The sequence below is a fragment of the Thyridium curvatum genome, assembly GCF_004353045.1.
Source record: "Thyridium curvatum strain D216 chromosome Unknown NODE_24_length_455711_cov_82.946811, whole genome shotgun sequence".
NCBI lineage: Eukaryota > Fungi > Ascomycota > Sordariomycetes > Thyridiales > Thyridiaceae > Thyridium > Thyridium curvatum.
In genome coordinates, this window is record NW_022156779.1 from 123,472 (window position 1) to 148,775 (window position 25,304).

The 25,304-nt window shown below is 54.8% G+C and overlaps 6 protein-coding genes across 6 annotated transcripts; 2 read left to right on the top strand and 4 right to left on the bottom strand.

Moving 5' to 3' along the window:
* Window positions 1-2,245: 2,245 nt before the first annotated feature.
* On the top strand, window positions 2,246-5,737 carry E0L32_004822 (uncharacterized protein; the record flags this gene model as incomplete). The annotated part of the gene is made up of 2 exons (XM_031139275.1): window positions 2,246-2,840; window positions 2,895-5,737. 2 exons carry the CDS (start codon window positions 2,246-2,248, stop codon window positions 5,735-5,737), a joined length of 3,438 nt encoding a protein of 1,145 aa, XP_030996703.1.
* A 1,716-nt stretch (window positions 5,738-7,453) lies between these two features.
* On the bottom strand, window positions 7,454-8,960 carry E0L32_004823 (uncharacterized protein; the record flags this gene model as incomplete). Its single annotated transcript, XM_031139276.1, has 2 exons — window positions 7,454-8,589; window positions 8,675-8,960. 2 exons carry the CDS (start codon window positions 8,958-8,960, stop codon window positions 7,454-7,456), a joined length of 1,422 nt encoding a protein of 473 aa, XP_030996704.1.
* Window positions 8,961-11,586: 2,626 nt separating this feature from the next.
* E0L32_004824 (uncharacterized protein) lies at window positions 11,587-14,508 on the bottom strand (the record flags this gene model as incomplete). The annotated part of the gene is made up of 3 exons (XM_031139277.1): window positions 11,587-12,673; window positions 12,726-13,525; window positions 13,594-14,508. 3 exons carry the CDS (start codon window positions 14,506-14,508, stop codon window positions 11,587-11,589), a joined length of 2,802 nt encoding a protein of 933 aa, XP_030996705.1.
* Window positions 14,509-18,970: 4,462 nt separating this feature from the next.
* On the bottom strand, window positions 18,971-22,365 carry E0L32_004825 (uncharacterized protein; the record flags this gene model as incomplete). Its single annotated transcript, XM_031139278.1, has 2 exons — window positions 18,971-19,129; window positions 19,201-22,365. The coding sequence occupies 2 exons, from the start codon at window positions 22,363-22,365 to the stop codon at window positions 18,971-18,973; spliced, it is 3,324 nt and encodes a 1,107-aa protein (XP_030996706.1).
* Window positions 22,366-23,417: 1,052 nt separating this feature from the next.
* On the top strand, window positions 23,418-23,945 carry E0L32_004826 (uncharacterized protein; the record flags this gene model as incomplete). Its single annotated transcript, XM_031139279.1, has 1 exon — window positions 23,418-23,945. The coding sequence occupies one exon, from the start codon at window positions 23,418-23,420 to the stop codon at window positions 23,943-23,945; it is 528 nt and encodes a 175-aa protein (XP_030996707.1).
* A 510-nt stretch (window positions 23,946-24,455) lies between these two features.
* E0L32_004827 (uncharacterized protein) lies at window positions 24,456-25,241 on the bottom strand (the record flags this gene model as incomplete). The annotated part of the gene is made up of 1 exon (XM_031139281.1): window positions 24,456-25,241. The coding sequence occupies one exon, from the start codon at window positions 25,239-25,241 to the stop codon at window positions 24,456-24,458; it is 786 nt and encodes a 261-aa protein (XP_030996708.1).
* Between the last annotated feature and the right edge of the window lie 63 nt (window positions 25,242-25,304).

Sequence of the window (25,304 nt, forward strand, 5' to 3'; positions counted from 1 at the left end):
GGAGCACCCATCTTCGATCCTGATGCCATCGAACTTGGCGTCGCCGGAACCGGAAAGCCGGGGAAGGAAAAGACGACGGAGCCCACTTCGTCTCACCTTGGTCAGTGGTCAGACTCCCTCGGGCGAGTCGGCGACTCTCCGAGGCCGCCAGCGCCATCGCTCAACTTCGCTGCTCAACATCTCGTCTCGCGCAACGTCAATGAGCCTGAGAGATGCCTCACACTCGCCGTCCCGCAGACGGCTTCTGTGCGTCATGCACCTGGAGCGTAAGCGCAGCCAGAGCCCGTCGAGATCATGCTCGCCCAACGGCAAGGACGTGCCCAAGAGACGAAGGCAACGGACTCGGAGTCGCAGCCGGAGCCATCACGACGTGCATTTTGCATCGGTGGACTTGAAGTCGCCGCTCCAGTTCGAATTCGTTGCCCGTGGAAAAGAGGCTCCAGGCCAGGAGGAAGAAGACTGACACAGCTGTCTGCTGGAGCCGGCGAGCTACTAGGAACTTTTAATGAACCCCGTCTGCTATTTGCAACTACAGATACAGTATCGTCGTGGGCAATCGCAAGCTACTACGCATGCTACGTGTCCATAGTACTCGAGATCCGAGCGACAACTGTTGTTGGTCTGTTAGCCTCATGAAGAGGAAGACGTCTCACTCAAGTCATGTTCGACATGGGAGGATGTTTGAAAGGGTCCGTGTCTTACGAAAGCGATGTAAATGCTTCCATTTTTACTCTGCTTGATCAAGGAGCAACCGGGTCCGTCCCTATGCGGCATTGCTGTACATTATTACAAGGCAGTGGACGATTTGACGATGTGCTGGAGCGCGGAGGAAGCCCCCACAGTGGAGTCGCAGATCCGGGGAAGTTCTTTCAATCACACATTAACTACAAGTAGTACCTCAATACCTTTTCTCGGCACCTTGATACCTAGTACTCTGCCCGCAGAATTGCCAGCGCAGGATCTCCCAGGTCGTTGCAAAGTCATCCGGGCGATAGATCTCACATGGAACAGTTTCGATAGGGCACTGCCGTGCGTAAAGGGCGGCTCGCAATTTATCTACGTACAGTCAGTGGACATGCACATGACAAAGATGGTTTGTGAGTGGGTGCAGTGGTTTCAGGTTGCAACCTTTGGCAGCTGCCGCTGGTCTGATCTGGTCGACCTTTCAGGCCTTGGGCCAGGCATATGTGATTATGTTCGAATCTCCCCCAGACCCAAGTCGAGCGACCGAACTATCGATCTATCCTCATCCTCAGTACATAGAAGTAGGTAACTACCTATTGTGTACCTAAGTCAATAAGTGATGTGGTGTGGTCTCAGACGTAGCTCACGTCTGCTTCGTCGTTTGCAAGGGCCCAGAGATATCAAGACCCTCCTCTCCACGACCTCTGTGTGCTGTGTTTCAAGATCGACTTCAAGGTGCTTTCCTCTAAGGTAGGCAGGTTGTGATTCAAAGCAGAGTCTCGTCTGTCAAGGTACTGGAGGTACTTTACCTATCAATCTCCTCCGTCGAAAAAGTTAGTGGAGGGTCACCTGATTGCCTCTTGCGTCTTAGTGTGCGGATGCCGTGCATTTCTGCAGGTCTCGTGGCCAACCTGCGGATCCGTCATCGCCAACCCGGCCCAGCACAAAACTCCCGGCCAGCCAACCATCCCGCTGGCCCAGACCTCGATTGCCTAGAGCTAGTCCTTGCAGGGGTCCCCTCAACTCCCCTCCCCGCTAAACCTCCCTCCACTATTCCATTCCTTATCACTACATCTATGCAAGTACTTATCGGGATTACAATTACATCTCCAGCCAACTCCCTCTAACCTTGACCTCACTTCTCTTGCCTGGCTTGTTGCAGCGTCACCTCTGCTTGCAGAGCCTGGGTTCCTTAGGTTGCTTGGTGCATTTTTTTTCTTCTTCCTTAGTCCAACCTTCACCTCGAATTCTTCCGCCATCGTTCAACTGCAACTTCATCTGTCCTTCGTTTTTCTTCAGGTCCCATCGGCGATAGCATCGTTGTCATCGCCCCTCCATACTTCCATTCGCACACGAGGCTGGCCACCTGCGCACACGACTGCCACGACGCCTTTCTGCCATGAGCTGCTTGGGGTTCTCTCCTTGACATTTCCCGGTCTGGACTTATGCTTGCTAGTCTCCCTGGCATTTCGATCCTGGCAACGGCATCATGTCGTCAGATCAGAACAATGGTAGCCTGCCATTTCCTTCTTCTCAGTCCCCCCTCACTTTGTCACCCACTATGTCTCTCCCTAAGCGACCGAGGAGTACAACGCCGCCATCCCTAGACAATCTTGAACACATCAAAGTTCGTTCCACGAGTTCTGAAGCTCACACGCCTTGCTCTACAGTGGTCTCTTCCAATTCAGCGCCGAGCAAGCCGCCAATCTACAACCCAGCAGCTCTGCTCAACCCCAGGGGCATGACCGCCACTGCAACACGACGCCCACATGTCCAGCTGACCACCAATAAGAAAGGCGACGAAGCCACGGACGATGATGTCGTTTTCCAGTTCTCTACAACAAGCAATGGTTGGAGTTCGGACGCCATTGCTCAGAACGGGCCCGTAGAGCACGAAGAGCGCGATGCTCCAATAGCGAATGGCAGTGGAATGGGGGCGCTGCTAGATCGGAAGTTCAACCTCCAAGAGAGAAGCTCTGTCCCCGAACCCAAACGTCGCAAGATCCACGATGATTCCGACGACGCATCCGACCACAAGAATACCTTCCGGACTGGGGGCGGCAGCGGCATTCTTGGCGACCACCTGAATCAGGAACGTGCCAATGGCAAGTCGGTACCCTCTTTGAGTCGCCAGGTGACTGTCGACCTTACTGAAGGTATGCTGATCCCTATATTTGCTGTTCTAATTGGTAGCTAACTAGTTCTTCAAGGAGCCGAGGATGAAGACGTTGTCGTAATAGAGAAGCCGAAAGATGAGGAGATCTGCATAGGCATGCTCGAGGATGCAACGGTTAACTGCCACAAGCTCCCTGCGCCCAAGCCTGGCACCGTGGCACTTGGCGGAAACAACTTCTGGCCGATCGTCAAGGTACTGATCAAGAGATCAGTCAATGACAAGACACATACCGTCTCTGTGGCTGATTACACACGTGAAGTGGTGGGAAACTTGGACCCGCGCACTTCGAGAGCCTTGGCTATGCTGTTGGATTATCAAAATCTGAATCTGCGAACGGATGCCAGGCTACCGACGCGGCGAAGACTGCCGGATGAAAGCACGCCAGGCCAGCCAATATCGCGATCGTTCAAGGTCGAGCTCATGCTCTACGTTCCGATTAAGTATGCGAGAGCGGTAGGACGGACTTTGACGCAACATGGTCTCAAACTGATCAGCCCCACCAAAGTCGATGCTGGTGTGAGGTTTTTAAACCCCCATGCCAAAGACCGCAATCAGTTCCAGCCTAGACCCAAGATCACGTACGAGCCGGGGATGTACTCGTCGGCCCCGACGGTCATGCGCACAGTGGAAGAAATGAGGTCCGACATTATGGGGATTTTTGATTCGATGGCCAAGACGGATGAGCTCCCAGAGCTTGACCCGGATGATAGTATCACGACCGAACTGCTCAAGCACCAGAAGCAAGGCCTCTATTTCATGGTCAACCGGGAGAAGCCGTTGGCCGACCAGGTCAACACCAAGCTCTCGAGCTCGATTTGGCAAAAGAAGCAAGGCAACAACCATCAAACCCACTGGTACAATGTCATCACGGGGCATTCGGAACGCGAGCCTCCTCCCGAGACACTGGGCGGAATACTGGCTGACATGATGGGGCTCGGAAAGACGCTGAGCATTCTATCTCTCATTACCATTACGCGCAATGAGGCGGAGGAGTGGAGTGCGCTTCCTCCCGTACAACCTCGACTCCCTGAACAGAAGAAGAAGCCGAACGGTTCAGCAAGCTTTGAGATACCCACAAGGCAGCTGGACTTGACGACGCTTGCGCGGAATGGGAAGGCAACCTTGCTGGTCTGTCCTCTTAGCACCGTGACCAACTGGGAGGAACAGATCAAGCAACACGTCAAGCCGGATGCTCTGAATTACCATGTGTACCACGGGCAAAACCGGATCAAAGATGCCGAGCAGCTTTCTCAATTTGACTTGGTCATCACGACCTATGGCTCGGTCTCCAGCGAGCTGAGCGGACGCAATAAGCGGAAAGGGGGGAAATATCCTCTCGAAGAGGTCGGCTGGTTCCGGGTTGTGCTTGACGAGGCACACATGATACGAGAGAACTCGACCCTGCAATTCAAGGCAATTTGCCGCCTTCAAGCCTGTCGTCGCTGGGCCGTCACTGGAACCCCGGTGCAGAACCGCCTTGACGACTTGGGATCCCTTCTTGCCTTCTTGCGGTTCAAGCCGTTTGATGATCGAGCCAAATTCACACAGTACATCGTAACCCCGTTCAAGGTGTGCGATCCAGAGGTCCTGGCAAAGCTGCGCGTTCTCGTCGACACCATCACTCTTCGGCGCCTCAAGGACAAGATCAACCTCCCTCCTCGAGAAGACCTGCTCATCAAACTGGCCTTTTCCGAGAGTGAACAGCGCATATATAACCTCTTTGCCAAAAATGCACAGGAGCGCTTCCAGGTGCTGACGGGCCATCAGGAGAAAGTGCTCGGTGGCAAAACGTACATCCACATCTTACAGAGCATCTTGCGTTTGCGACTCATCTGTGCACACGGAAAAGATCTCTTGTCGGAGGAAGACCTAGATAATATCAAAGGCTTCTCCCAAGACTCGGCAATCACACTCGACAGCGATGACGAGGAGGAGGATAAGCCGGCGCTGCCCGAAGCCAAAGCGTACAAGATGTTTGACCTGATGAAAGACACCAACAGCGACAACTGCATTTTTTGCAACCGCAAGCTTGGTGCACGCGACGATTCGGATGTCGATTCTGAGCGCCAGGAGCCCGTTCTCGGATACATGACACCGTGCTATCACATCTATTGCCCCGACTGTATTGGCAATTTCGAAGATCCGGTGCTCAACCTCGACTACCGGAGCAACAAGTACGGCACATGTCCCGTGTGCGACCAACACGTCAAGTTCCTCTGCGCCGAGCTACGCCAGGATCAAGCGGATATGGAACACGAGTCTCACTCCAAGAGAAAGACGGAGCGAGGGGGCAAGTCTGTCAATATCGAGAACTACACTGGTCCCCACACCAAGACCCGGCATCTGCTTGAGGAGCTCCTGGCTTCCAAGGCGGAGAGCGATCAGAACCCGGAGGAGCCTCCCATCAAATCGGTAGTTTTCTCTGGTTGGACATCTCATCTTGATCTGATACAGCTCGCGCTCCAGAACGCTGGCATAACCTACGTACGTCTGGACGGCAAGATGGCGAGAATGGCGCGGACACAATCCATGGACAGCTTCCGCGAGGACCCCAATGTCCAGGTGATTCTCGTCTCCATCATGGCAGGTGGACTGGGTCTCAACCTGACCGCAGGTAGCAACGTCTACGTGATGGAACCCCAGTACAACCCCGCTGCGGAGGCGCAGGCTGTCGACCGAGTGCATCGCCTGGGCCAGAAGCGACCTGTGCGCATTGTGCGGTACATCATGAGCAACAGCTTCGAGGAGAAAATGCTGCTGCTGCAGGAGAAGAAGATCAAGCTTGCCAACCTGTCCATGAACCGCTCAGACAGGCCTCTGGATAGGGCCGAGACTGCCAGGCAGCGACTGGAGGACCTTAGAAGCTTGTTTCGTTAGGAAGGGGATTTGAGCAAATCCAAGTGTGTGGATTAAGGTCGGTTTACAGTTTCGGCGATTTCTTACTTGCAGCTCCCATTTACCATCACGAACATCTGGCGCGGCGTTACTCGGTATGCATGGCCAGTGGGCATTACCTGGGAAGTTCTCAGCATCTCAAGGTTTCTGGCCTTGTTTTATTTTGATTTCTTTTTTTTGAAACCCCGATGGGAAGGAAGGCAGGCTGACATGGGAAGGATGTCTGCCCCCATCACCTGCGAATTCGTGATTCATTCACGGTATCTTCTGAGCAGCTAGGGGTTTACCCCCCTTACCACACCATCACTCGGCGTTGGAGGTCACTTTCATCAGCATTCTAGAGGTTGCATGGCGATTGAGTTGGTGGTATGGTAGGCTCTCGGCACCAGACTCGGTCTCTTGGTAGCCATCCTTTTTTGCTCGGCCGTGCAATATCACACGCTGGTGGTCATTCGATGCTGGCGACTCTCAGCCGAGTCACAGGCACAGTGAGGCCACAATTGCGCTACATTTTTCTGTTGGGAGAGGAGGGAGGGGAGGAGCCCTTGTATAATATAAAAACCGAGATACCAAAGCGCTGGCTCTTCCAATCTGAGAGAAATCGTTCTAATGGCTTTGCGTTACATTGGAGATGTTGGGGAGGGAGGCAGCGGAACAGCGCCGCCGGCGTTGTGACAATCACAAGCTCAATGCTGTGTGTGATAACAGGCCATGTGTGTGCCCAGCCGAGGCCAACACGCAAAGATAAGGGAAGGATTCGCTCCTCGCACGCAACCCTCCTTCACCATCCGTTCCCCAACAGATTCGGCCACTTTTAACATCATCATTACGGACTGAAGGAGGAGGAAGAGATATGCGTTGTAGATCCGTGCATGACGACCGTCCCTGTAGCTTGCAAGTCCTTGCGTCATGCGCGTACGTACGTAGATGTGGGGGAGCTCAACTGGCGGAGAGCTGAGAATCCCATTGAATATGGGGTGGCCGTACAGATCGAAACAGCACATGCCTTGCCACAGAAAGGGGGCTTTTTGGCCCGGTTCTCGCTTTGGCTGTTCATGTGGCAGCTTAATCTACCTGCTTTGCTTCGCGTCATTGTGCCCGACATTGGTCCCAGTAACGGGTGAGCGAGAGAGAGAGGCTCTTTTGATATCTGCGGGTCCCCATGTCGTGGGAAGTAGTTATGGCTGTACAAGTCAAACTATCACAAGAGATGGAGCTGGTGGAATCACTTTCCAAGGTGCAGCGTATTGATTCTGAGGGCAGAGTTCATATCTCATGGGATGTTTTGATCATTTCTTCTCTAAGAAGGGAATGCTACTATGTTTCTTCAATATCAATGCTGAAATTGGCATTTTCCATTTTCAGGCTCGCCAAAAGTAGGGAATGGATAATACTACAATAAGCCAGACCATCCGTATCCCTTCTGAAAACGCCTGCCACAACGCAGAATGGAAGCTCAACGAAAGACTCGAGTGATTCCCCCACTACTGCACCCAGCGATGAGATGGTGCCCTCTCTAGAGTGGGAAAACAATTGGTGCGACGAATACCGGAGCGGCAACACCTGGCAGACCAGCTCCGGTACCGTCTTTATTCATGATTAACATCGCCTGAAACCCCTCCCCGTAATGCTTTTTTTATGGTCGTCATACTCGTTAACAGATAAAGGAAAAAGAGTGGAAGCCCACTAAGCACCAATCTATGCAGCGTGGGCATTGGCGATGGGCTGGGCAACTCGTGTCAGCTGCTCGCCAGCACGGACGATACGTCGACCTTCCGAGTCGGTGACGTATGAGACGTCCTTGCTCTCGTACTGAGCACGCTTCCAGATCTCCACCTCGCAGCCACCCCTCAGGACGCCGACTCTCATGGTCGAGAGCAGGTTGTGAGCGGCGTTGGAGTGGTTGTAGACACCGCCGTTGAAGATGGCCGTGGCGTCCTTGCCGATGGCAGACGAGATGAGGGCCTTGCCACCGGGGTGGTCCTTGATGAAGTCGGTCACGTCGTGGATGACACCGGCAATAGCAGTGAGAGCCTTGCCGTTCTTGGACTGCTCAACAAAGTCGTCCCACGAGATGACGGGGAGCTGCTCTAGGGGGATACCCCAGTCGAGGGTGGCGCGCTTCTGGTCGAGCTTCTTCTGCAGCTGCTGAAGACGGCCCTTCTCGATCTCGTTCTGGCGGAACTGCTTCAGGTCATAGGCCAGACCCAGCTGCTTCCATGTCCAGATGGACCACTTGGTGGGGTCGTACTGCCACCATTGGATCGCGTTGCGGTAGTCGGAGGGGAACTCGTGGTGGAAGTTGTGGTAGCCCTCGCCGAGGGTAACCAGAGCGGTGATGACGTGGTCACGGGGCGAGTTGCGGTCATCAAAGGGCTGGTCGCCGAGCCAGTGGGCGAGCGAGTTGACGCAGAAGGTGGCCTGCTGGATGAAGAAAACGCGGAGAATACCGGCATAGACGAAGCCGCCGAGCCAGTCGTTCCAGCCCAGTCCGCAGACAAGGGTAGGGAAGCCGAGAGCCATGGTCAGAACGCACTTGATGTAGTTGGTGTGCTGCCAGACGACGACGGGGTCCTCATTGAGGTCGGAGATGTCGGTGCGGCCAATACGCCTGGGGTTCTGCTTCATGACCATCCAGCCGATGTGCGAGTAGAGGAGACCCTTGCGGACGGAGTAAGGGTCCTTCTCCGTGTCGGTGTAACGGTGATGGGCACGGTGGTCGCGAGACCACCACCGGATAGAACCCTGCATCGCACCAGCACCGACGGCGGCGAGGTAGATCCTCAGCGGGAGAGTGGCCTTGAACGAAGTGTGGGCCCAAAGACGGTGATAACCTTGTTTTGAGAGCAGATGTTAGTATTCAGGCGGGGCGCTCGCTGACTGAGCCAGGACTGGACGAGAACCAGGTGCTCGACTTACCTCCCGTGATACCGAGTCCACAGTTGAAGTAGTAGACAACGGCGAAAAGGATGGTGTAGGGATGGGCCCGGATCCAGTACGTGGAGATGAGGCCGCACAGAGGGATGAAGAGGATGAAGTAGACGTTGAGCCAGTTGACGTGCTTGTACCAGTTCTTCAGCGTCATGGGCTGCTCGCTGATGTGCGGCTTGCGAATATCGTAAGCCTTGCCTCGCATGGGCTTGAAGTCGGTGGTCCCATCAGGGAAGGCCTCGGCCTGCTTCACCGAGGAGGACGAGGACGCCATGGTGGACAGAGAGGGCTGAGGACGTCAAAACTCGGAGAGGCAGATTCGAAAGATTGCAAGAGTCTGTCTGAGATGTCCTTGCCGTGCCCTTTCAGTGTTGAAGGTCTGGTCGGGGGAGGGGGGAGGTCTGGCCGGTGTTTGTGTATGGGGGGGAGAGAGGACAGGCGGGAGGAGGACTGGATGGGGGCAAGAATGATTTATATGAAGTAGGAGGGCTGACCGGGGTGCCGGAAGAGGTCCAGAGGGCAGAGGATGGGAATGTGGATGGGTGGCGGCTTGGCTGGCTGGTTGGATGCAATGTGGGGACTTGTTCTTTTTTTTCCTTTGGGGTGGCAGGCTGGCAGCAGACAAAAGATGGGACGGTGGAGGAGAGGGAGACGAGTGTGAGTGTGTGTCGATTGATGCAACGACTGTGACGTTCCGGACCACGGCTTGGAGGACCGGGGTCTGTCTTGAAAGCTGGTCGACCTGTCCAAAGCGTATTTCTCTACGACGTGTTTCCCCAAAAAGTGGAATGACAATTATGCAAATGTTGCGGCTGCTGACATGTCAACTGGCGTTTCTCCCTGCTGCTGTTTGTTGTTCTTGTTGACCGTTGGGGGAGGCTAGGTCTGAGTTGACTTGCGAGACAGAGAGACAGGCCAGGCCGTGTAAGTGACGATGGCGATGCGCTTGTGTCTTTGTGTGGGGAGCGAGTGTCCAGCAGCCAACAGCGAGAATGGCACTCTTCAATTCAGTTCACTTCAATTCCAACATGGTGCAACTCGGAGGCAATCTCAGGTCACAATCTACACGGGCTGGGCCGAGGATTCACGAGTGAGCCGGTCAAATCGTGTCATTCTCTTTTTCGCAGGTGCTCTCTGCCTCTGCAAATCCAGAGCTCCGCCCGTTTGTGCATCCATTTTGCCGTGAGCTGCTTTTGTTGAGCCAAAATGTTGGGACGGGCTCGGCGCTGATTGGCCGGTGCAGAATCTGGAGACAGCTCTTGCCCCTGCCGGGCGATCCAGGGCCCACACCCGTTGTCCAAGCTTGGACCGATTTACTATGGGGCCGACCCCTTGGACCCCTGTCGCTTCCTGCTGTCTCCGTCGCTCTTTCCCAGCATGGATGGCATGATCGTTCGGGGAATGCTTGGCGTAGCCCTGCGCCTGCAGGTTATTACAAGTAGAGGTAGAGGTAGGTACAGGACCCCCCATTGGGACAGCCAGAAGCAGGCACAGTCGACTGCACCTCCGTACGTAAACTCATGTGGTGCGTGGCAAAAAAAAGAAGGAACAATTTGATGTCCGGGGACTTTCTTTGGTGGAACCTGGCTCTGGCTGGCCCCGCTCTGGCCGGGAGGCCATCAAACGTCAAGCCCGCGTGCGGCGCACCCGACATCTTCCCTTGGGGCTGCTGTTGCTCCCTGGCGACTCCGTGCCTAACTAGGTACCTAGCACCCCTGGCCCCGTTTGTTCCAGGTCCCCAACATTCTACAGATCTTGCGCGCATCCACGAGTGACATTCTCACCGTAGGTAATCATGCCTCGGCCGCTTTCCTCACAAGCACATGAAAAAACACTTGAACCCCGTCATCATATCACTGATGAGGTTCAATGTTTCTTGCATGTGCTGTCAACAAGAGTATCCTGTCAACGACCGAGTTTGCAACGCACGTCGACCCCAACTAGCATTGCTTCATGGCTGACAGCTTGGTCTGGCTTTTGCCACCAGCGGGGCTCCTTCCTCACCCTGTCACGTGCACCTTGCTACCTAGATCAGATAAGTTGGGCTTGCTGTTCGAAAGCTTCTGGAAGGTCCCTGATCTCCCGCGCTAGGACAAAACCAGTCAGGGCTGACAAGGCCCTTTTCTCTTTTTCCCCCGTTAGAGCTTAGAGCGAGCTTGATGAGCGGCCTACCCGTTACAAGTAGATACCACACTTGTTTGAGGCTTGAGATTGTCTGCCCGAGGTACCGTACCTTACCTGTAGGGAGTTAGCAAGGATGAATTGAAGCTCCTAGCAATATATCACTGCTCCCGACCTCGTCGTCGAGGATCCCGTGGGATTGATGATCTTCCTTCGCATGCATGCCACACATCTGGAACGATTGTCTCTGCTGGATCAGGTCCTTTTTCTACCCAAGTACACCAAGCAACACACAAACACACGCCATCTTCGAGGTAAAACTGCCATTACGGACTAGTAATACATCTTGGGGCCAGAGCCTTTTGTATGCCAATGTTGACCTCTCAAATACCAATTACACACGAAGAAGCCATGCCTGGTTCTTCCATGTTGTAGCCCTGGTGCAGACTTCTATTTCATTTGACTGCCGCCGCCACCTTGATCCTTGACATTGGTCACAACCCATCGTCTGTCTTTCTTCGAGACACATATAGTATCCAGGTCATATATAAGTGCACTAGAGCACAAAGAAAAAGGGAAGCAAAGAGAAAAAAAAACACAGGGAGGGGAAAACGAGGTACAGGCACATGATGAAGAAACAGAAAGAAGAACAAGAAAGAAAAAGAGAACAAGAGAAAAATAGGACAAGGAGTAGTGGAAATGAACAAAAGCAACAAGAAAACACATGAGTACAGCCCCCTCCCCCCCGCGTCATAGAATTCGTTTACATGTCTCGTCCATCATGTGGCTTCGTGATCTGTCGGTTGGTGCGTGGTCGTCAATAGCCCCAGGTCGTGCTCCATCGTCTCGTGCGTGGTCGGCGACTCGTCGCCCCCGGCACTCGACTCGTGAGCCGACCCGATCCCTTGCAAGTCTTCTGCCACGGTGCCGCCCGTGGCCGCGGCAGGGCTCCTGCAAGCCGCCTCCGAGCCGGGGCCGACGGGCGGCGGGTCAGAAGACTCGAACAACGTATCAGTCGTGACTTTGTCCAGCTTGCTTCTGCTGCTGCTGCCGTCCTTGTCACTGCTTGCGCTGTGCTTCATCTGTATGTCGCCTGCGTGTTCCTGAGGGTGCGCCTCTTCCCATCTTTCGCTTTGGTCCTGTATCTTCTCATCACCATCATCTTCTGATGGTCCGGGTCCTGTGCTCCCCGGTTCGGCTCCCGTGGAGGAGACTGTGTCTCTTTGCTGGTCTTCAATGTGCCACGACGCGGCCCGCGGGCTCGACGTGGGCTTCACCTCATCCTCATCAACATGGCTCTCTGACAAGTCTGATGGAGCAGTATCCACCCGCACTTCAGGAACGATCATCTTCTCCTTTGCATCATTTGAACCCCACTGCTCTGCCGGCCGTTCTTCTTCCGAACTAGCGTGTGCAGACTCTGGAGGAGGCGCTGCATCGCCACCCGCTGAGCCGATATCCAGCCCTTCTTTCTCGACCCTTGGGGTCTCATCGTTGTGTTCGAGGAAAGCCTTGCCCTGGGGCCCAGTCATCCCGGCCTCGTGGACAACCGCATCCACGCTTATTTCGCGACTTTCACCGAACTTCGAGGCTTTCTCTGACGGAGCATACTCTTGTGGCATCGACTCGGGAACACTACTGGCCGAGGTGCTGTGCCCACCCCCGTAGCTATAGCCTCGAGACCAATATGGCCTATCGCCGTCATGATTGCTTGGCAACGGACTGGGCGGCGACCGGCCTCGAGGAGGGTAGGCGTAAGTCTGATCGCCAAGATCAGGATTGACGTAGTAGTGAGGATCAAACTGCCAGGAGCTCGGCGGCTGCCCCGTCCTGATAATGTGACCATTCTTCTTGTCTGCAACGCCGCTACCAGTTAGTATATAATCACTAGAGAGTGGTAGGGGATCAAGTCCGGGACTGGCCTTCAGTCTTTGTCGGGTAGACGGGGAACAGCCGCAGAAGGTCGGTGGCATGGACTCGTCTTCGAGGATCGGGGCTCAGACATATCTGTACAATGCGCTGGTACCATTCAGGAGTGGTCTGTCTGAGGTCCTCGTCGAAAGTGAGCGGGCGGCCTGAAGACTCGGGCTCATCCTCCTGGGCTGCCAAAGCCCAGAGCACCATGCCCAGCTGGAACAGATCCGATTTGACCCCGATATACATCGAGATGCGCTGGCCCGTATCAATCAACGGCGTTGCCTCTGGCGGCTCCCAGCCAACAGGGCAGCCTCTCCTGTTGATGTCTATAATTCTCGCGTTCTCATCGCTATCGATAACGATGTTGGACAGGGTGAAATCGCCCTGGACAAAGCCCGCCTCGTGGATGTGAGAGAGGCCTTGAACGACCTGCCGCGCCCATTTCTCACGAGTGACCCACGGCAGTGTATGATCATGGTCGTAGATGATGTCAATGAGAGCGCCTTGGTCGGCATAGCTGATCAAGAGGCCCTTGATCTTCTCTTCCTTGTCATCTACTACCACCCCAAAGAACTCTATCACGTTGGGAGAATCGCGGAGATGATGGAGGGCATTGACCTCATAGAGAAACTCGTCCACTGTATCCTGGCCAGGGATCTCCTTCTTGATGAGGAGTCGTCCATCGACTCTGACCTTGTAGACAAAGCCAGACATGTGAGAGTCAAACTCGATATCCTTCTCCCTGATACGGGGACACCCGAGATGCTTCACCATGTTCACATTGGGGTGTTCAATCACTTCCTGCAGTCCAGGTGTCAGCTGAGGGAGTCGCTTGGCGAGACAAGAGAATACTTGAGGGGGAGACGAACATTTACATCCTCAACAACATGTACATGGAGTCTGCCGTCGGTTGTCTGCAGCTTGAGGTTGGTCACGGTTTCATAGAACTGGATATCTTCCAGGCTCTCTCGAATGGCCTCGTAAATTTTGGCATTTTTGTCGCGCTGATGTTTGGTATGGAACAGATCCATCTCGAGCGAGTCTTCGGGGGCATTGCGATAGTCGAGAGAGATGGTCACGCGTCGCCAGTGGGCATTGTCCTGGCGGAAGGTCACGAAGAATTTCTCCCTTTTGGTCCTGTCACGAAAGTGCATGGATAGGTTGAGAATCCATCTCTGCTCCAGCTCGTCGTGTATCATTTGGTCGTACTGCGATGTTGTCATAGATGCATCGTCGGGCAGGCTCGGGGGGTTCGTAGGTGACAGCGGCCGATACTCAGTCGCGGGGACCTGCATCTGGATCTCGCTCAACGATGCCATCTCATCTACGCTGTCCAGCATTCTGCCCTCGACAGGGCTTGCAGGGAGGGAAGGGACCGAGGATGTCTCACTGATCGACCGATCGACCATATCTGGGGCGCTTGTCCTCGGATTAGAGGGACATTGTGAGCTGGTTTGAGACGCGTGCCACCTTCTGTCCATGGAGAGAGCACGTCTCTCAGCAGGTGTGGGCTGGACAGGCTCAAGGTTCTCTCGGAGCTCAGACTGTTGTCTTTTGAACGTCTTCGCTCGGGGCAAGCCAGGGACAACCTCCCTTGGCACCCGGCGGATAAGCTCTGGGCGAATTTCATCATCGGCGCTGGGATCCTGCGGCTTTGGAGGCTCTGGTGCTGGATCCGAAGGGACATTGTTCCGACCCAAGAGCTTCCTCCAAAATTTATGGGGGATGCGGCCATCGGCATTTGATGAGGACAGCTCCGGGGGCGGAGGCTCACTTTGAGCCATGTCGGCTCACAGGAGGAGCAGAGGCGTGATGTTGGCGATCGACGTCGAGGCAGCACTCCAACCAGGAAGCAGAGACAGTACGCGGATGTGCGTGCGAGCTGGCTAGTCTAAATCATAGACAAGGATGCCTCGAGACACAATGGTGCTGACGATCGGGTGTAACGCTGAGAATGTCTGTCACCATCGGTATACGAGGCGACTTGCTGAGCCCGAGAAAACCTGCAGCTGACTATGAGATAAGTCCAGAAGTCTCCAAATTCGAGAGAGCGATTCGGCTGCGAGTGAGGCTAGGGCTAGCTTGCTTTGTCTCACCGGAGACAGGCTGGGCGCTGCAAGTAACCGCGTGGTCGACCTGAGCCGTTTCGAAAGCAGGCGAAGCGGTCATTCGACACCCGATATGCAGCAGGCCCCGCAGCTATGGCGAGCAAAAGGCAGCCCGAGCCTGCAGCAGAAGAGCCGCTTATGGATGTTTCGAGAGCCGTTGAGGATAGGCCAAAACACGCCACCAAACACTGCCGTTCTTGCAACGACGGACGTTTCTCGACGGGGCTATGGTTGAGAGAATTCCCCCCGGAGCAGAGTCAAGAGAGCGGTGAAATGAGACAGCATGGCCGAGCAGGAGCGGCCCCAAAGATATTGGCGGGGTTTCGTCAGGTAGGAATGATTGATCGAGGAGAGATGCCAGGCGGGTTCAGGGTGAAAGGGGGGAAGAGAGGAAGTATGTAAGAGGCAGATGTCAATGTCGATTGGTAGTATTGGTACCTTAGCCCGGCTGGGTGACGAACAGGTTGGGCACTGGCCAGCTTGGCCGAGGACCTCGATCGATACGCCTTGCAAGCTCGAGGGTCGTGAGGCGGGATGAGATGTTGCGGGTAGGCAGCCCGCCAGTCAGGAGTGCAGGACTAGATTGAGAGGGACTGACGAAGCTCTCCTTTGAGGCGCAGGGAGGGCGGTTGTCTCGGTTCGTCCTCGTCGACCTTCTCTCATCTCGCCCAGAGCTTTGGCGCTACTGCATGTATGATAGATGAGAGAAGGCAGCAGGAGGAGCAGGAGGAGCAGGAGGAGCAGCAGGAGGCTGGCAAGGGCCAGAGCAAGCAAGCTCGTCGAGCAACGAGATTCAGACGCAGCAGGGACCAATTCGGAGCAGGGAGTGGAGATTGACACCGACACCAAGACGGGCCGTCACTCACACTACCTACGGACTGAGTGACCGACTGGAAAAGCTGGCTCTCGTCAGGGTGGGCTGGGACGACGTCAGGCTGCTGGAAGAATGGCTGGACGTGGGGAAATACACGTGTACTTCCTAAGGCACCGACAGACAGCCCCCCTACCAGCGAATTGCTCCGGCATGATGGAGCCTGGAAGCCAGGCTGTGGTCCTGTGGACCCGCCCGCTAAAGCTCACCAAACCCGCCCCCTGGCCGTCCCGAAACGGATCCATTTGGCACGCGCCGGCCTCCAATCCGTTGATGGAGCTGGGGGAAAAGCTAGCAGGGGGGGGGGGAGGGACTCGACGGTTCCCGGGAAGCACAGCACCTACCTACCTACCTAGCCTAAACAGCCTGCCCAAGGCGCATACATGCTTGTCAGACCTTGTACTATCGGGCGACGGGCCCTCCCTTTCCCAAGTGCACGACGATGACTTTTAGGTACCTTAGCGTGTCCCTTATTCGGACAAGCTGGTCGATATCTGGTATCCATTCCTACACCGCATGTCCATATGGCTGACGGGTCCTGTACGCAATAGCACCATCTGCTCGGGTTCCCTCCTCAGACCTACCTAGGTAGGTAGAGAGAGTGCGAGGGAGCGAGGGAGCGAGGGAGAGCCATAGGGAATGGAGTTCTGTCTGTCTGAGTGACTGGCTGCCGCAAATCAAGGTTGCATATGGCGGACGGCGCGCGAGTTAAGTTACAGAGCATCGACGTCGAACCACCGGTGCTGCAGGTGCAGTTGCATGCACAGCACCCGCACGCGTCTGACCATGCAAACATCGACCGGCCATGCGCAGAATCTATGTATTCCGCTCCCACCAGACCGTCCGCCGGTGTCTGTCGTATTACCGGTCTTCGTCATCAACCCTTTTTTTCTCGGGTACTACATGGCATTGGTAGGTGAACCTTTGCTCCGTGCGTGCGCTCTTTATCGACATCCTTCCTCTCTCCCGCTCTCCGCTCCCGTCCGTTCGCCCTCTCGAGATAAGGATGAACTGGAACCCTCGTCTCTCCACCACTCTGCCGACGTAGCATCCATGAGTCTCACGGCTCATTCATTGGATCTGGCCCTTGCCGGGGAGTAAGATGCCCCTCGACCGCCTACACCAGACACGGCCCACTCCCGCACCGCTGGTGACACAGTGGTGCCCGGACAGCGCCTGGCGAGATTATCGAGGATTCCTAGAGCTCACTGGCCACTTGCAGCCCGCAGGCGACGTCTTCCACGAGACCTGTGGCCGGCCACCGAGCCGCTTTGCCTCCTGCGTTTGGATAGGCGGTGACCAGAGTTGCGCCCCCCAGAGTCGCACCATCTGCCATGTGTTCGTGGCGGTCGTTTCACTCGGAATTCGTGCTACAGCCCTAACGACTACATGTAGTGCGCCCCTTTGGAAAATGGGCCAGTCTCAAGAAGTAGAAGCATCGATCGATGATGCCGCCAGACCAAGACGTTCGGAAGGGCCAATGGCCTGCTCAATTGCGTCAACTGGGCAGGGTGGTTTGACTTCGGGATCGCGAGACGCGAACCCAATACACACAGATTGTCAGCCTCGTGTGCGACACGACATAAGCAAGCCATTGTAAAGATACTCCTGTCTTGATGTCCCAAACACTCTCGTGGTCAAGCGAAGGAGTACCTCTCTGGCCATTTGCCATGTTGACGATGTCGGCCCACCACCATCTGAATGACATATTGGTCCTCCACTGGCGTGTTAGAGCCTGCTTTGGGCATCAATACCCAAAACCTCGCAGACTCTGGTTTCGGCGGGCCCACCACCATCCCAACGGAGCAATCAACGTTTGGACCCTATGCAGGTGGTACCTGGACGGACTAGCATAGGGAGCAGAGTGAGGCTGCAGCAGCAAGGATTGGATCTGCGCAAGTGGGAAAAAGAAGAGGTGCTTGCAGCTGCAAATAGCGCCCCCCCAGTCTGGTCGACTCCTGCAGGCCAGACTCTCCTTGGCCCAACCCTCTCAGCCGACACTCCGTCATGCAGGAGAGCCTGCTTGGGAACCCTACGGTTTGCATTCCGCAGCCAGATTGCTCGCCTCAGAAATTGGAGATGCATGCTAGTTCATGCGAGCCCAAAAGCTTCTCAACCTCATCCGAGCGAGGCAAAGCTCACATTGGGCGCGGAGCCAAGAGGTGGAAGACAGCGACGGCCTCCCGTCGTTCGCCATTGTTCCCGAGGGATAGTTACATCAGCCGCCCAAGTATCTGGAGCCGCCGTCCACCTTGTTGCCTTGCACGCTCGACTGGCTCTGGGGAAAAGGCAAGGCATTGTGGGGATCGACCTGGAGATCGAGTCCCGGAACCCGACAGATGGTGTCATCAAGGCCCGACCTCTGTCATCCCACGCCAATATGCCGCTTCTTAATCCTCTCAGCTGAGTCGCCAATCTAGATTGGCAGGGTCTGCCCCTGTTACCCTCTCAACGGTCTTGCCAGGGAGGTGTGATCAAGCACGCACAGGCCACCAAAGGAGCGAATCCTTTCGTTGAGCCCGGGTCTTCCTCGAAACACGATGATGCTAGAAAGTTGACAGACCCCCATCACTGCTGCACCCACCCGCCTAGTTGGTGTTGGGGCCGCTGTCTGAGGTGCGCATGTGTAAGATCCATGTGTAAGTCGTGTGGGGTAAGCTGCCGTGCGATAACGATGAGACACGGAGTAGGCAGTGTGCGGAGTGCTCCCTTGGGCGAAGATACGGATTCAGATGTGTCACCATCAGCAAAAGAAAGAGCAAGATCCAAGTCCACGGGCCATCAATCAATGCGTCCCTTGTGCTCAGCACAATTGCCAAGGAGGACGTCTGTATCAAGCAGCAAAGTGCACGTACATGTGGTAGGCATTCATGTCTATCTTTGACGACCACGCCCCTCAAGACAACAAGCGATTTCCTGGACCCTTCTCCGGGCCCCCGTTTATATAGTACATGGATACGTATTTGTACCGAGAAATATGATTACAGACCGTTGTGTCGGCATAGGAGAGGCGATGGGTCTTTCTATCCACAAATGAATCCTCGGAGCCGTTCTCCCTTGGCCCACCATTCGCCTGAGATGGTCATCAAAACGCCCAATAAATCGTCCGCACCAATGCTGTGTGTGTATAGGTCGTGTCTGGATATTTTTGGCGCCCCCTCGTTTGGTATGCAAGCCGTTCAGTATGCACAGGTATGAAAGGCCAACTGCGCTATGACATGGAGAAAGCAGTCAACTGCATGTGTGTGCAGCATTGCTCCGCTGGCTTTATTCGTTCTTGTCGGCAGACTCCTTGGCTTCATGCTGCTTCTTCCACTCGCAGATCTTGCAGTGGTTGGCTTGGTCTCGATCCAGATTGGGGAAGACCAAATCGAAGATGTCCGAGTACCAGCTTGCTGGACGACCTTCGAGACCTTCCTTAATATTCTACCAAAAAAAAATTGTTAGTGTCCACATAGGTATACATTGCTACGGGCAGAAGGAGAGTATTATCTTACCTCTGGAAGCTCCAACCAGTCAGACATGTTATCCTCGGGGAAAATGATGGTCTTGCAACCAGCCCGTCTGGCCGCCACCGTCTTCTCTCGAAGCCCGCCAATACGGAGGACCTTGCCCGTGAGGGTCAATTCACCCGTCATGGCAATCGTAGGATCCACGGGTGTCTCCAGCGCCAGCGACAGGAGTGAGGTTGCCATCGTAATACCAGCAGAAGGACCATCCTTCTGCACTGCACCCTCAGGCACGTGAACGTGGATCTTGGCCTTGTCGAAGAAGTGATTGTCGGGGAAATCCCGAGCCATGAGGGACTTGGCAAACGAGTAGGCGATGGACGAGGATTCCTTCATCACCGTCTTGAGATTGCCAGTGATTTCCAGCGAAGGGCGGGTGCTGGGTCGTAGAGATGACTGCAAGATCGATTCCACGTACATTGCTGCTCCCCCCATCTGCGTCCACGCCAAACCCATCGTCACACCAGGCGGCGTCACGTCGTACAGTCGGTCTGAAGTGAAGATAGGTGGGCCGACATAATCTTTGAGGTTGTCCTTGTCGATGGTAACGTGGACTGACTCGGGCACTTTGAGAGCGACACGGGGCTTCTCCGTCGTCTCACTCTCGGAAGCGCTTTCTGTAGCCAGGTCCTCCTTGTCGCGTCGCTCTTTTTCGCCTTCTTCCAAAGCGGCTTTGCCTTCATCAGTCAGTGCCTCAGACTCGGGCAATGCGTTTTCACCTAGGTCCTGGACGATCTTCAGAGCCGATTTGCGATAGACCTTTTCGATCTGCTTCTTGAGATTCCGCACGCCGGATTCGCGGCAGTAATACTTGATGAGCTCTTCGATAGCGTCCTCGCTCATCTGAACATCAGCGTCCTTGAGACCAGCCATCTCCTTGGCGGCCGGCGCAAGATACTTCTCCGCAATGGCCATCTTCTCGTCGGAAACGTAGCCAGAGAGTCTGATAACCTCCATGCGGTCCAATAGTGGCCTCGGGATGGTGTCGGTCATGTTAGCAGTGCAAACAAAAAGCACTTTTGACAAGTCCACTGGTACATCCATGTAGTGGTCCAGGAACGACCCATTCTGCTCGGGGTCGAGAAGCTCGAGAAGGGCCGAGGATGGATCACCTTGGTAACCTTTGCCAATCTTGTCGATCTCATCGATCAGAATCAGCGGATTCTCCGTCTGGCACTTTTTCAGAGCCTGGATAACACGGCCTGGTAATGCACCAACGTACGTACGTCGGTGACCTTTGATCTCGGCGACATCAGTCAGGCCACCGACGCTGAATCTGTAATACTGCCGATTCAAGGCCCGAGCAATAGACTTGCCAATGCTCGTCTTGCCCACGCCTGGCGGGCCGACAAAACATAGGATCTTGCCCTCAACAGTGCCTCGTAGCTTGCCGACTGCAATGAACTCCAGGATTCGGTCCTTGACGTCCTTGAGCCCGTAGTGATCTTCATCGAGAACAGTCATTGCATTCTGGATCCCAAAGTTTTCTGCACTTCTCTGGCCCCAGGGTATCTGTGTGAGCCAATCGAGATAGTTCCGGGTGACGTTGAACTCAGAGGCAGCAGGCTCGAGATGAGCCAGTTTGTTGATCTCGTCGTCGAAAACCTTGCGCACCGCCTCTGGCATGGCAAGCTTATCGGCCTTTTCTTTGAACTTCTCGACCAATTTGTCTTTGCCGTCCGACTCAATCCCGAGCTCTCGACGGATACCTTTCATCTGCTCCATCAGCCAGTATTCGCGTTGGCGCTTTGTGATCTTGCTTTCGACATCCTTGGTGATCTTTGACTGCAGCTGCGCGTTCATGAGCTCCTTCTTGAGAACGACAAGCGACTTTTGCATCCGCTCCTCCACATTCAGGCTTGACAAGACTTCCTGTAGTTCCCCAGGCTCACCTGCTGAGACTGCAGCAGCAAAGTCGGCCAGTTTGGCAGGCTCTGCCGTTACATTTCCAGTTGATTGGCTCATGGAGAAGGTAGAAATCTGGTCCCTGAAAAGGCTGTTCATGGTGGCCACCTCCTTAAAAACGTTGACGATCTCATTTGTGACTGCGCGGATGACGGGACTCTTGGGATCGTGCGGCTCTTCGGTCAGGTTCTCGACGTTGACGAGACTGACAGGGTACTTGCGGAGGAACGATGTAGGCTCGTAGGGCTGTTGAGCAGATTCGGACTTGGGTGAGACCGCACTCTCCTCGAAGCTAGCAACTACATCGCCCTTTTTCTCTTGCTGGGGCTCCTCGCCACTTGGCTTCGTTGGTATGGGTTCAGGAATAGACTCAGTCTCGGACTCGGACTCGGACTCGACCTTCTTTTGGTCCTGGGCACCGGGAGGAAGCAGCGTCGAAAGGCGGATCCGGCGATGAGGGTAGAGGATAGCAGTGAGCCCTCCACCTTCCCCGTGCAGCGGGAAAGCACTTGTGATCTGGGCGAAGACACCAACATCGTAGACATCATCTGCGTTGTGTATGACGTCGTCATCGGCGGCTTCGTCTTTGAAAAGAAATGCGCCGACATACGGTTGGCCGCGCTTGATCATCTCCGTGATGGCGTTGGCCACATTCTGGTCCTTAATCGTGATGGCTTTGTAGAACCCGGGGAACAGAGGCCTCTTAGCAATCGGAATCGCCATGACTTGGGGGTAGACTTCCGGGACTATCGGCTTGGACAAAGCCCGCTCGCCGCTAGACCTCCTGCCTTTCTTACCACCATCCCCTGGTTCATCACCACCGGAGCCTGACGAGCCTCCGGGCGCACTGCTACCCTTGCCGTCAGGAGATTCAGGGGAGCCCTGGCCACCGCCACTTGAAGGGGATTCTGAGTTCGAACTCTTTGCCTCACTGAGCTCCTTCTCTTCCGCCTCTTTCTGCTTTTCTAGATTCGCCTTCGCCTCCTCTTCTGACAGCGGTTCGGTAGAGTCATCGAAGAATCCTTGGTTCTTTTGCTTTAGCCGGGTCGCGGAAGAGGAGAACGGTGCAGTGGCTTGTGGTGTTCTCGATAGGCCGAGACTCTGATGTCGAGGAAGTGCGCGTCGGGCGGATCGAGTGGACGCAGCGGTCGAAAGCAGCCGCGCTGACGACCAATGCGACTGGTAGGATGACGACAGAGACGGATTCAAGGAAAGTAGGCGCCCTGAGGCGCGCTGTCGAAGTAACATGGTGAGATGCTGACCTCTGTGGCTTGGTGCGAGGTTGGATGGGTGGAAGTATGAAATCTTAGGTCTCGGCTTGTGTCGTCGAAGTCAGACGACTCGACAGAGCACCGGAAATCCAGCCGAGATGACGACGAAAAGGAGCCACTGCTGTGCAGACCAACCTATGGGCAGATTGGGGAGAAAGAGTGGCAGGGAGAAGGGATTGTTGGAGAGGCTTGTGGCGGCAAGCGTGTCATAGCTTGCTCCGGCGCGCGCAGCTCTCCAATTTGGTCGATGATGTCTTAATAATGCAGCTCCTTCCTGGTCGGCCTTAAACAGTCACTAGAAAACTTTCCATTGGGTTCCGTTGCCGGCGTAGCTCCGAGCACAGACCAGGCAGAGCACGCGACGACGGGTGTCTGATTCTCAGGTTGTCATGCTGATAAGATAAGCCGACACGGCTGGCTGCGCTAACTTCATGTACCTATGTAAACTAAGTAAGGTACCTACCTACTTACCAGCATCAGTGCTGTGAGTCGGGCCTGTGCAATGGATATTTGAAGGCTCCAGCTCTCTCACTCGCCCTCTAGGCACTAAAATACCTGCAGAACAAAGACTCCACCTTCTGGAACCCCCTCCCTGTTCGGCACTCCCATTTACGATCCATGGATCAGTTGATCTGCCATCTCTGCGGGGGTGAACGTCCCACTCCATGTTAGTACTTTGAATAAGGCACTTTACCTCGCAGATAGTTGACTTGCTGGAACCTACCGAGAACTGCCGTCAGAGGTTCGTGCCCAACAAAGGAGGGGAAGCCGTGGCTCTTTTCTCTGGATCATCGGTCACTTTTTTTCTCACTTAACCCCTCAGCAGTTTGCTATTGGCAGACCTGACCTTGGTGGACTGGTTACTGATCTTCCGCTTGTTCCTGCTGCACACACTTACAAAGTGTACACTGCGGCTTGTCTTTCGAGGCAAACCAGTAACGCGGGCCCTGACAAGAACAAATACCACGCCAGCTTGGGACTTGCCACGGTCAGGGACATTACTCGATTCAACTGTCTTACTCTGACGAGATGGCTTCCTCCAAGAAGTCGGCGGATCTGGCATCCCACATCTCCAAGCTCTCCATCGAGCCAGACAAAAAGACCAAATCTGGCGCAAGCAAGAGCTCCAAGTCAAAGAAGGAAGTCGCAGACTCGTGGGAAGACGAGGATGTCTCGTCCGAGTCTGAGAGCGAAGACTGCCAACACTCCACCACCGATGCAGGTCCCAAAGTCGGCACCGCGGCACCACCACCTACTCCTGTATCACCCAGCTATGATACCTCACAGCCGTTCCAGCCTATGCCTTCATCACCGGGATACTCGTCTGGTGACTCAAGCAGCAACGAGCGCCGCCGTCCAGAAAAGACAGATGCTGTTGCACGTCGTATGATAGCCAGCGCCCTCGGAGTCAAAGTACCTCGGCAGACCGATGAACAGAAGGCCTACGACAAGGCAGTCCGGGAAAAGGAACGCAAACGTCGTGAAGAGGAACGCGCTGCGGAGAAGAAGCGGCTGGAGGAGGCTGAACGCGCGAAAAAGGCCATTTGGGAGGACTAGGAGCTCTCTCGGCAGAGATTCAACCAGGAACGGCTCGCCCACAGGGCCAAGAATAGCCCCTTTTTCGGACAGGGCTTTGGATAGCTCTGGCCACACACAAAGAAGACGCGGGTGTGGTATATCCGCATAGCTCTGGTCTAATCCGGCAGGATTGACGAGAAACTGGCTGTTTAGTTGGACTTCCGCTTTCTTATCCTCCACCTTTGTCGACAAAGAGGCGAGCACGACGTTGGGAAAGGATGACTTTCCACTTCCTTCTACCACAGAACACCATGCCACAGTCGCGCGGAGTCAACGAGGCAGGCGGTGTTGCCTAGAAGATAGGACTAGTTCGTCTGTGGAGATGCAGACATTTCACCGACAACGACGAGATCGAGAATCTGACACCAACACGGCCCGGTAGACTCAAAACTACTAGTATTTCGAAGCTATATGTATTTCCGCACCCCTTGATGACGAGGCTGCGGTATGAACACCTTTCTCTGCTAGATAAGTACATATTTGTGTAATTTACACACCTTCACCGCCACCATCTCCGGTGCCCGGCTGGACATCGAATGGTTGGCCTTGCCATGTCAGTGTCAGACGTGAATTTTTCGCCCCGTCATGTGAATATTGCACTCCCACGCCCAATCCTGTTAAACCTTCCTCTTCTGCACGCCTATTCCATAGGAACTGTTGGATCTCGCCCTCTCTGGAACACATCAAGAAACCCATGGGCCAGCGGCTCCTACCCATGGAGTCGCGAATCCCCTTCGTTGCTGGCCTTTCGGTCACGAGGAAGCCAACGACTCCGGACCCTCTCCAGCCGCTCGGTGCGCCCACAAATGCACCTTCCAGCTCTCGTATCAAGTGAGGACCAATGCGCCCAGACAGGGCCTTGCACTGGAGAAGAACCTTGAGCGGCTCAGTAGACGATGGCACGGACCAGCGTCCCAGTAGGTCGATCCCGTAGTCTGAGGAGCCTCCAACTCTCCGCAGGGAGAAGCCGTACTTTTCAAGGCTGAGGGCCACCGTATATTCGTAAAGAGTGCCGATGTATGTGGTCGAGTTTGGATCCAGGCCTGTGGTTTTGGCATATTGGAGGAAGCTAGGCAAATCCTTGTGTTTGGTAGAGGAAGGCTCTGGGTATACAAGATCGGCATCTTGGTGATGGACCTTGGCAGGTCTCGAGGAGTGAAACTTCGCCCATCTCTGTGTGGTCCTCCTTATGAGGCTTTGCTTGATGGGCAAACAAAGGCCATTGCTGCTCTGGTGCCAACCATGTGCTGTTGCAAGCCACATGCCCCGGAGCATTCTCAAAGTTCCATCCCAGGGAAATCTCCTAAGAAGGAATGAAGATCTTCTAGATAGAGAGGT